The sequence below is a fragment of the Dreissena polymorpha genome, chromosome 14 (genome assembly GCF_020536995.1).
Source record: "Dreissena polymorpha isolate Duluth1 chromosome 14, UMN_Dpol_1.0, whole genome shotgun sequence".
NCBI classification, from domain to species: domain Eukaryota; kingdom Metazoa; phylum Mollusca; class Bivalvia; order Myida; family Dreissenidae; genus Dreissena; species Dreissena polymorpha.
This window is the reverse complement of record NC_068368.1, coordinates 16762894-16775123: the sequence shown is the minus strand read 5'-3', so window position 1 is coordinate 16775123 and position 12230 is coordinate 16762894. Positions and strand designations below refer to the sequence as shown.

The 12230-nt window shown below is 36.1% G+C and overlaps 1 protein-coding gene across 1 annotated transcript; it reads left to right on the top strand.

The window, feature by feature from the left end:
• Positions 1 to 10972: 10972 nt before the first annotated feature.
• On the top strand, positions 10973 to 12017 carry LOC127858640 (ficolin-1-like). The gene has a single exon (XM_052395856.1). The coding sequence runs from the start codon at positions 11041 to 11043 to the stop codon at positions 11788 to 11790; it is 750 nt and encodes a 249-aa protein (XP_052251816.1). The 5' UTR covers positions 10973 to 11040; the 3' UTR covers positions 11791 to 12017.
• The last annotated feature ends 213 nt before the right edge of the window (positions 12018 to 12230 follow it).

The window sequence follows — 12230 nt, the reverse complement described above, 5'->3', positions numbered from 1 at the left end:
CATAAAATAGAAGTTGAATATTTAAAATGTTCTCAGTGTTGTAAAGTATGGTAAATTTTGCATAGTATATATTGTACAATGGTGCAGTATGAGATTGACATGTACTGAGGTTACCCATGCATATACTGTTTCCCTAATTGCCACTGATCAACACTGATATACAACACCGTCAATACATTGTTAATGAATAGCGACATATCTTGATAACAAAAGGCATATTGGACTGCTAAAAACTGAGGGTTAAAAGTCTAGCCAGTCTAGCATAATTTTCTTTAAAAAAACTTAATCCAAACAATGTCCTGCCTTAATTATTGTAATTATTACCTACCAGTGAATACCTAAATACTCATATTTAATTTCACAGATGGAATTAACAGTCTAGAAGACCAGCAGGGTGAAAGCTAACAGAAACAATGTGCAAAATCATATTTTTCTGTTAATCTTTCCCTTGAGTATTTTAGAGAACAACATATTCAGCCTTTGTTAACAATAACAACACCACTACCTTTTATTGAGAAATATCAATTTAAAAGTGGAGGAATAAAAGTCAAAGACACAACTGCGCAATAAAAGATTTTACAGAATATTCATGGCTTTAATCTTAACTAATTTGTTCAAATAAAGTCCATAGCATTATGTTATTTTTTAATAAACTACAAATTTAATTCTAATTAACTTTCACCGAAAAAATGCTTTATGCAAGTACACAAGTTGTCTATGTAATTTAAAGGTGTGCAATAAACATAGCAAAGAAAAATAATCCCTATTGGCAACAGCATTCAATTGCTTACTAAACAGCACCATGTTGCCTTGAAGTAAACAAACACATTATTTAAGAACATTTGGCTTTCTACATCATTAACAAAATATATAATGGGAATAGTGAATACAAAAGTGGGGGTAAAGAAATAAGCTGCATGTACATATCGCAATACCGGTATCACATAAGAATAAATCCGCTAAGTATCAAAATGATGATTATTTTGAGAAAGGACATTAAAATATAATAGTTAACTGTACATTTTTCTCTTCTGGTATGACATATTCTTTTCATGAGATATGACAAACCATATACCAGTTAAAAAAAACATACATTTTGTATAATGGTACAGCCTTAGACCAGCTTGCACTGTCTCATAAGTGGTCAAAGTAGCTCCAGACCAGCCTGCAGTGTCTCATAAGTGGACAAGGTAGCTTCAGACCAGTCTGCACTGTCTCATAAGTGGACAAAGTAGCTTTAGACCAGTCTGCACTGTCTGATAAGTGGACAAGGAAGCTTCAGACCCGTCTGCACTGTCTCATAAGTGGACAAAGTAGCTTCAGACCCGTATGCACTGTCTCATAAGTGGACAAAGTAGCTTTAGACCAGCCTACACTGTCTCATAAGTGGACAAGGTAGCTCTAGACCAGCCTGCACTGTCTCATAAGTGGAAAAAGTAGCTTCAGACCAGCCTGCAGTGTCTCATAAGTGGACAAAGTAGCTTCAGACCCGTCTGCAGTGTCTTATAAGTGGACAAAGTAGCTTCAGACCAGTCTGCACTGTCTCATAAGTGGACAAAGTAGCTTCAGACCAGTCTGCACTGCCTCATAAGTGGAAAAAGTAGCTTCAGACCAGTCTGCACTGTCTCATAAGTGGACAAGGTAGCTTCAGACCAGTCTGCACTGTCTGATAAGTGGACAAGGTAGCTTTAGACCAGTCTGAACTGTCTCATAAGTGGACAAGGTAGCTTCAGACCAGTCTGCACTGTCTCATAAGTGGAAAAAGTAGCTTCAGACCAGTCTGCACTGTCTCATAAGTGGACAAGGTAGCTTCAGACCTGTCTGCACTGTCTCATAAGTGGACAAGGTAGCTTTAGACCAGCCTACACTATCTCATAAGTGGACAATGTAGCTTCGGACCAGACTGCACTGTCTCATAAGTGGACAAAGTAGCTTCAGACCAGTCTGCACTGCCTTATAAGTGGACAAGGTAGCTCCAGACAAGCCTGCACTGTCTCATAAGTGGACAAGGTAGCTGCAGACCAGCCTGCACTGTCTCATAAGTGGACAAGGTAGCTGCAGACCAGCCTGCACTGTCTCATAAGTGGACAAGGTAGCTGCAGACCAGCATGCACTGTCTCATAAGTGGACAAGGTAGCTTCAGACCCGTCTGCACTGTCTCATAAGTGGACAAGGTAGCTCCAGACCAGCCTGAATTGTCTCATAGGTGGAAAAGAAAGCTTCAGACCAGCTTGCACTGTCTAATAAGTAGACAAAGTAGCTTCACGCCAGCCTGCACTGTCTCATAAGTGGAATAGGTAACTTCAGGCCAGCCATGCACTGTCTCATAAATGGACAAGGTAGCTTCAGGCCAGCCTGCACTGTCTCATAAGTGGACAATGGAGCTTCAGACCAGCATTCACTGTCTCATAAGTGGACAAGGTAGCTTCAGGCCAGCATGCACTGTCTCATAAGTGGACAAGGTAGCTGCAGACCAGCCTGAACTGTCTCATAAGCGGTCAAGGTAGCTTCAGACCAGCCTACACTGTCTGATAAGTGGACAAGGTAGCTGCATACCAGCCTGCCTTCTCTCATAGTGGACAAGGTAGCTTCAGACCAGCCCGCACTGTCTCATGAGCGGACAAGGTAGCTTAAGACCAGTCTTCACTGTCCCATAAGCGGACAAGGTAGCTTCAGACCAGCCTGCAGTGTCTCATATGCGGACAAAGAAGCTTCAGACCAGTCTGCACTGTCTCATACGTGGACAAAGTAGCTTTAGACCAGTCTGCACTGTCTCATAAGTGGACAAAGTAGCTTCAGACCCGTTTGCACTGTCTCATAAGTGGACAAGGTAGCTTCAGACCAGCCTGCACTGTCTGATAAGTGGACAAAGTAGCTTTAGACCAGCCTGCACTGTCTCATAAGTGGACAAAGTAGCTTCAGACCAGCCTGGGTCGACCTTGATCTGGATCTGCTCGTTGATGGAGAGGCAGCAACCGTCCGAGAGCATCTTGATCGTTATGCGATGTCCACTGCATCATCGATGCCACTGCTATTTAAAAAAAGGCATTTGATATTTTTTTTTAAATAGCTTAATTAATTTGTTATCCAAATACATGTTCAACAAGAACGTGCCAGAGTAGTGTCAAATACTCCTGAGATCATATGCCATAGTCTGTAAAAAGGTGTACAAATCAATTCGTAGCAATTATGAGTTCAAAAAGAAGCATACCTTTAATGATTTCAACACAGAATAATTTTGTTCCGAAAATACTCAACTTCATACTCATTAATGAATGGAATGCATAATTTAATGTTGTGCATTTGAAAGTGTTGGAGTACTACATTGCATAGAGTTATCACATGGCCTGCCAGACAGACGGACGAATGTCCATGGTAAATCATAAAGTATACCCCCTTCTACTTTGTTTGCAAAGGGGTATAAGCATTGTAGCTCCAGTAACATTACCTATCTGTGAGCACAGCAAACGTCTTCTCATTGCCGAGGCCATGCTGTGAGAACCATGCCTCCACCTTGGCAAGGACATCCACAAAGGGATCTGCCTGGTCCACTTTTTCCTGAAAAATAAACTCTGACTAATTGTCTACTTACCAATATATGCTATATCACTTGTTTATCTTTTTCTGAAACATAAAAACAGCATAGAACTAGAGAATGCAACATTAGTGATGAACACTCTGTGACTAGTAACAACGCTATATGAGCTCCTTCATGCCGAAATCGGTCTTATGCCATTTGGGGCCAGCGTAGCATCAGACCAGCCTATAATCTGCTGAGTAATGAGCTACAATGTCAAATGATTAATCAACGAATCCTTGAGTGACTTTATTGCAAAGAGGGTAAACTGTGCAAATAACCTGGCGTTTCAGGAGGTACGCTGGCCGAATATGGCATAAGACCTGTTTCCGCACGATGCAGCTCGCTCAGATGGCAATCTGTAGAGATCAAGATAAACTCCACAGCTGGCTAAATGACATATGACCCATTCCCGCATGATGCAGCTAAGATTGATATATGTATAGGTCAAGAGTCAACTCCACAGATTTCTTCATGGCACCCATTCCCACATGTGGCAGCAAACAAATATACCTGTTAAGGTCAAGGGTTGACTCCCCAGATCGTTAAATGGCATTAAACCCATTTTCACGGATCCCATTCAAGTTGGCACAGATGATACTGTGGAACCAATATTTATCAACTGACACAAATATTTTTTACGGGTTTTCCATGGTCTGCTAAACAACAAATTTACATGTTTTGACAAAATTTAATGTTTGAAGCCTTTTATTTTTTATGACATATACCTTAATAATCCAGTTAAGTTGGTAGAGAAAATAACTGTGACAGCACTAGCCATACCTGTGTGAATCCCTGTCAAACTGGTACAGAAGCTGGGCAGTTTAGGGTTGAGAAAGGGCCGCACATACTCCTGGAATATAGCAAACTGGAACAACAACTTTAAGTAAGACAATACACATTTTACAGTTCCGTTTGTGATATGAAACGACATTTTAGTCATTTTCATTACATTATTGCCGGCTATAGGACAATTATTAGATTGTCGTAGGAGTTTAGCATATATAAAATTGTATTACTTAACAGGAGCCAACTTTACAAGATCCATGTATGCAATACATGCATGTCGAACGAAATGTCAATAATTTGTGTAATTATTTCACAAGCTTAATATGTACATGTTTGATCTTTCGACTTTTAAGTTTGATGGATGACGAAGGTCATGATAAATGGCAAAGGTACAGTTAAAACAAGTTTCAATAAAGCCTATTTTGACCTCCGATTGCAAATGTTAACTTCACCTTTGATGTACAGATTTTAGTGTGCCACATGCCATCTCTTCATATTGGTTATTTAACGTAAGTTGTTTTACAATTGTGTGATGATCAACAAAGTTAAAGTGCAGACATTATTCTCAGAATGCTCATTTGTACCTTCGACTTCTAAGTGTAACCATGACCTTTGAGTAAAAGGTACAGTAGGAAAAGGAAATGTTTATCCATTCATTTGTGCGTTGTTGTTTTTTACATTGAGTAATGAATGACACAGCTACAGTCCGGAAAAGCACAGACAAGCACAAACACACCCCACACATAAACTGATGTGACTGCTATATCGAGAGGGTCTATTGGTTCATTTAATTACGGGAAATACACCTTTTACTTGAAATGAAATGATGATGCACAACGGACAAAAGGAGTTAACAAAAGCTCACCATGAGCACGTTGTGCTCAAGTGAGCTAAAAAAACATGAATGACAATTGGCTAATTGCACAAAACACAAATGTTAAGGCATTCATAGAAGCATACAGATCAAATGTGCATAAAAATATTTTTGTCTGAAAAAAATTAAGATTTTAATCAAAACGTAGATTTTTATAGATACTACTCTCAATTTGTTTTCCAGTGTGTGATCCATCCAGGTTATCCAGGTTTATATGTTTTAACAAAGTTTTCTTATATTTTTTTGAATAAATAATGCTAAACAATTAAAACAAAAATACTTACAATTTCCATTTGTCCACATCCACCAGTATGACAGAGAATTCGGTGATCTGATGTTTGTAGCTTGGTTTGTTCTCTTCAAATGTTGCCTCAAAGTCTATCACAGCCAAGTAATCATAACCAGTCAAGTAGATAATTCACACTATCCTTCAATGTTCCATTTGCAAATATTCAATGAATTATAAATGGACCAAGTTCTAACTTGAGTTAAAATTTCTTACGTTTAAAATTGCTTGGTCATAACAAAAAGGTCAGTTATGTTCATGCCGATGTTCTCAAGATGAATCACCAGCAAATAAATATAGAATTAATAGTGTATACATATCGTAGTACTTAAAAGTTCTGCTCTTTTTCATAAGTCTTTTAGAGATAAATTGTGAACTGACTGACGTTTCAATGCCCCCAGTATGGTAACATATAGCAGTCGGACTGTCAGTCAGCCAATCCGTCCGGAATGCCATTTTTCAGAGGTTTTTATGCAACGCTTTCAGATATTGAGCTTTTTTTTATATATGAGTCTGCACGCATGACCAGCAGACAAAGTGTGAGTTGTGGTCCGATCCATTGATTTATGGCGAAGTAATGGGCGCTTGAAATTTCTCAATAATAACAGTTTTTCGGAGGTTTATTTGTATGCAATGTATTCAGCTATTAAGCTGCTGTGTATGTGACTAAACCTACATTTCTAACAAACGAAGTGTGATTTTCGTTTAGGTCCTTTGATTTTTTGCAAAGTTATGCACATTTGACGTCGGAGTTTAACCTTTTCCAGTAGCATGGAGCAACAAGGGAGACAACTCGTGACAGTCCGAAATCATCCAACAAAGAAAGTCGAGATATTTATCTTTCAGAACATTCAATGCCATGCCGCATGCAAGCTATTTAGAAAATAAAAATTGTAACCAATTTTTTTTGTTTCGGTGTTCCTTGCAGAAAACAATGAAATATTACTTTTTAATAATTTATGTATGTGTATTTAGCAAGAAAGTGTTAGAATATTTGTGTAAAACATACGAATTTTGATTCAAACTTGTGTCTGCTCGAATTTAACGAGTGATTAAGGAAATAACCGATTGTACAGATGTATCGACAGACATATGCCGAACGACAGAATAGCTTTCATATAAAAGTTTATGAGACCTGAAATCACCACTTTATCAAATGAGAATCAAAATCATTAATTTATCAACCAGAAATATTCAGTAACACCAAAACCTTTAGGCGCAACCATCTTGTTTTGCGGAAACCGCGACATATTGTTTTTCTGAAACCGAGGATCGGTAATTTCCGTAACCACATGGAAAATTTCACCTGACAAGTTTTCTTTTCTAATGTTTTCCTCGAAAATTCTACCACGAAATTATTGAAAACCATTAAACAGATGAAAAACAAGTAATATATCGTTTGATTCGATGAGAGCACTGTCTATAAATGCTTATAAAATACGCCTTAAGGCTCAATTTAAGTGCATAACATATTGAAAAATAAATAATATTTCAGTTTATCGTTGTATCCTAAAGTTTCATTTATTCCAATAGCTCAGCCACTTGATTTTATTCGAAAATATTACCAATAACTAATAAAACTTGTATTACAATTTCTATCTTGAAAATTGTAATAAAAATATTATTTTTTATAAAAGTCGTCAATTTTATAAAGATTTCTGTAGTTTGAAAACATTCAGACAAAGACTATACATTTAATATAAAATGCAAATAATTTAGAAAATATTTACTTTTAATCAGTTTGTTGGTTTTATCAGTCAATAACAATATCGCTTCATTGAATTATTTAAAAGTTATGACAAACACTAAATGTTTTCCAATAAAATGATTCATGACACATATAACAGATTGAAAGGCAGATATGAACAAATCAGGGTTGCTAGGTTGCCCGCCTAGAATGGTCATGCTCGTATAAAAGTACTTGATATCTAAATTTATTAGCCTTTGGTTGTTGTAAAGACGTGAACTATTTAATGAAATGTCTCAATGTGTAGAAAATGTTTTCATTTAGTAAAGAAAGGCAACATAACCCTTAAGTGGCTGAGAAGAGCTTATGGCTAAATAAAAAGTCAAAGACGCTATATGCGTGTTGAAAAAAAGTAAACTTCATTCTGTATGAATTTTCTGATCAAAAGTGGTATTTTTAGTGAATAAGGGAGATACATTTTCAAGAATAAACAATATAAGTATACATGTTTTGGAGAAGTAGTGCATACCATCCAGTAGTATCTTAGTACCAGTTTTGTGTTAAAAAAACACATTTGTTAAAAGATCGTAACCCCTTGATGCCAAAACAAAATCATGAAAAATATAATGTTCAGAGTAACCTATTACAAAAAACAATTCTTCGACAATTAATTGCATTATTTTATTTATTTTTAAGTTCGTAACCCCTTGTTGCCAAAAAAATCGTAAAAAATAATTTTCAAAGAAATCCATTAAAACAAAAATAAAATACCTTCTTAAATCTTAATTAGTATTCCTGGAAATATTTTAAATCAATTATTTATGTTAAAAAAGCGTTGGTTCATGCCATTTCCTGAGTTTTTTTACGAAACACTTTCAGATATGTAACTAATTTGTTTATGTGAGTCTACCAACATGACTTACAGATAAAGAGTGAGTTTTGTCCCGGTCCATTGATTTTTGGCAAAGTAAGGGCCTATGGAAGTCGACATTTTTTCTTTTCCAGAGTTTTTTTAAAGAAACTCTTTTAGATATGTAACTGATTTTTAGTAGGTGAGTCTACCTACATGATTTACATATGAAGTGTGAGTTTTGTTCCGGTCAATTATTTTTTTGGAAAGTTATGGGCCTTGGACTTCGAAATTTTCTGTTTTCCGGAGGTTTTTATGCAACGCTTTCAGATATTGAGCTGATGTTTGGAATGTGACGCTACCTACATGACTTACAGATGAAGTGTGAATTTCATTCCGGTCCAATGATTTTGGCAAAGTTATGGACCATGGACTTTGACATGTTCCCTATCATGACCGTTTTTTCCGGAAGTTTGTTTAATCACTTTCAATTATAGAGCTAATTTACCTATCTGAGTCTACCTACATGACGCACATATGACGTGTTAGTTTCGTTCTGGTCTATTGACATTTTGCGAAGTTATGGGCCTTGGACCTTTAAAAATTATGTTTGCCAGATGTTTATTACGAAGCCCTTTCAGATATGTAATTAATTTTTGGTATGCGATTGAGTCTACATGAAGACACACCTTCATGTTGGACCTATGAAATCACTCGTGTGTTCAAAATGTCTGCCAGTTGAAATGTATGTAAACAAAAGGTTCAAAAGGTGCTGGATAGTTAGTTTTGATGAATTATGTAACGGCAAGAAAGGTGAGAATGTTTTGTCATCCGTTTTATTTAATTATTGTTCCGAGGTTCGCGAATTTTGCAGTGACACTGCCTTAAACACCGTAAAGATTTCATCTTAGGTCGGGTCAGATCGACGACAAGTAGGTCATGCGAGTTGTGTATCGTGCTATTTCTTTAAATTTGACCCAACATTTGTAAACAATATTGTAAGATAAGTACATTTTCAGAAAAAACAATTCAGTTCTGCGTTGAATAAAACCAAGTTCATGGCAATCGCTGCAAAATTAATGAAGCTATGGCTGTTCAAAGCCATGCGCCTTGTTTTCGTGTCATTTTTGGTTAAAGAAACCTTGTTATATAATTTATGATATATTTGATAAGGAATTGGTTTTTCAGACAAATTGATATTGCGTTATAATTTGATTATTTTTTATTAAAAATGATGTTTTTCAATTTAATTTCATAGCCACAAGCCAAACACCTGTTTAAGTGATGGAATACTTGGTTTTCATGTCAACATTAATTTTTAACGGTAAACTTCAGACAAATTACTGGATTATTCAGCCAATTTTGTTGCTAGTTTGATAGTGACAAAGAAGACATTGAATTTTGTTTCTTGTCAAGTTGAAGCAGCAGAAAATTTGTGTTACTTGTCCGCATCTACATTTTGGTTGATCCAGACAATAGGACTAATTCTTTGGAGGAAATGATTGTATTTAAAGCCTACACTACAGAAAAAAACATCCTAGTGCAATACGTTGCAAACCTGTCATTAAAAATAGCAGTAGCAAACAAATGACCCTCATCTCATGCATTATTGCTCGATAAAACAAACAAAGGCCCCTCGAGATAAAGTATACATTAATGGTTTATTGTTTTTCATTTTATTGATATCGGACAGCAACCTAAGGCATGTAGCCGGCAGCGAAGAATGTTGCTAAAGCACATTTAACGGAGAAGTGTTATCAAAAGGCCTAGTTATATCAATTAGTGTTAATTGATGTTTTATTATTGACCGCACAACAAATTTAACACAAAACATTGTCAAATTCGCAACAAAAATTCCTTATTTTTCCAATCCGCAAATTTTCCTGTCCACGCAATGTTACTTTTTTCTTATCGTCAACATTTAATGCTGCTGCATATACATGATTATACACTATTCACTACAAAGTTCATGATTCAATCTAAAACAAATCACAAAGCCATCAAACAAAAAAGCACGTAATCTTGTATTGTCATATTTGCGTACTTTTTTGTGTCATCCCCAGTGCTACAATTGGTACTATTCTTATGTTCAAAAAGACACTAAAAGTGACCTTGTCATATGTCCTCATTTAGAAACGTAAGGAACTTATTGACATATGTCAACATATAAATAATCTTATGTAATAATAACTGTGATTACCTGAAGAACTGGATATCCTAAAAAGGGTTTTGGAAAAATATGTGTTTGCCTAAATGCGAATGTGCTGGACTAATGCAATAATTCAGAAGGTTGATAATCAACTAGTTTTCAATAAAAATAAGCTGGGAAAAAACAGGTACTGTATTTGAAAAACTTGTATTAGATATGATTCTACAAGACTGCACGTACTGAGTCCCTGCTATTAACCAAGATTTTGATATTATAGAAGTGTTTTGTTTAACCTGTTCGACACAAGGACAAGTTAAAATGTAATCGTGTTATATCTTTCATTCAAACAAGACATTATAAACAATTACAAGGAAATCAGCTATGTATTGTTGAGTATCTCACACAATGGTTCATGTGATGTGCCACTCTGATAGCAATCTCGAAAACACCGAGTCAGAGAGTTCATTTTTTCTTCAAAAATAATACATCAAATGCAGGGATGTTATTGTGATTTAACAGATGCCCAAACAGGAAGTTGTTGATGCGTCTTTTGAAAAGCTTCAATTGGTAAAGATCTAGACTTCATCAAATACAGGGATGTTATTGTGATTTAACAGACACCCAAAAGGGAAGCTTTTGATGCGTCTTTTGTAAAGCTTCAATTGATAAAGATCTATTTTCGTAATTTTGTTTCAATGTTTACGCGAAATCACCATTGCGAAATCGTCAAAACTTACCAATCACAAGTATCATATCGAAATATTCTTCCGTTTGATTAAACTTGACATATATATAATGGATATAAAAAAGTAACTTGTAGTTTCTGATATGATGACCATGGCGAGGATATGTGATTTCTGTTTTCTTTTAATTCTTGGTGTGACCGTTTCGGCGAATAATACCTACAACACAGGGCAATCAACAACATGTGGATCAATGTGTACCTTTACAGATTGCTTAGACATTCTTCGGCAAGGGTTTACTGCTAATGGTGTTTACACCATCAAGCCATCGACTCTCTGGCGACCACTTCAAGTTTACTGCGATCAAACGACTGCTGGAGGTGGCTGGACTGTGGTTCAAAGGAGACAAGACGGTTCACAAAACTTCACTAGGTCCTGGATCGATTATGCCTATGGATTCGGGTCCCTGAAAGGTGAATTCTGGCTTGGGAATGAGTTCATACACCGACTTACTTCAACAGTACCCAATGAACTGAGAATAGAGTTGCAGGATTTTGAAAAAGACTATCGCGTGGCTAAGTACGGACGCTTCGTTGTTGGACCGGAATCCGATCTGTATAGATCAACGATTGCTTTCTTCAGTGGGAATGTAACAAATTCGTTAACTCCCTGGCATAACAACAAACAGTTTTCCACTGTCGATAACGGCCCAGAAAGCGTCTGTGCACAGCAGTACAAAGGTGGATTCTGGTACAACGATTGCCATGCGGTGAACATTAACGGTTTATATCTTAAAGGGAAACATAATTCCTATGCGGACGGTGTCAACTGGGTGGGTTTTAGAGGTTATAATTATTCTCTAAAATTTACTGAAATGAAAATAAGACCTCATTAAACATTTCACAAGTGCGTATAACGCCACGGCACTGGACGATTTTCTGTCCTTTTGATATTTCGGTAATAATTCTCTAAACATTAGTTCTTCGATAAGTGTATTATTGTAATATCTTCACTTGAAACTACTGTTAAAGGATAGCATTTGCACTTTTTGAACATGTATTTAGTGTAAACATGTATAAGAGAAACATTAAGCTTAAATAAAATCCTTACCTTCCAAAAATATACCACGTCGATTTCTTGTTGTGTTTTTTATGAAATAACCATTAGGTGATATGTATAATATTGTCGTACATTGAAATCACATTTATTTTAATTCAAGTCACTTAATAAGATCGTTTTGAATATGTATGTTTAATATCAATTTATCATCGATTCATTGTGTGCATATATATATAACTTATTATATGCCGAATACATATACCGGTAGTCCGATTT

Coding starts and splice junctions, on each gene's coding strand:
- LOC127858640 (XM_052395856.1), top strand. CDS start 11,041: ATGATGACCATGGCGAGGATATGTGATTTCTGTTTTCTTTTAATTCTT.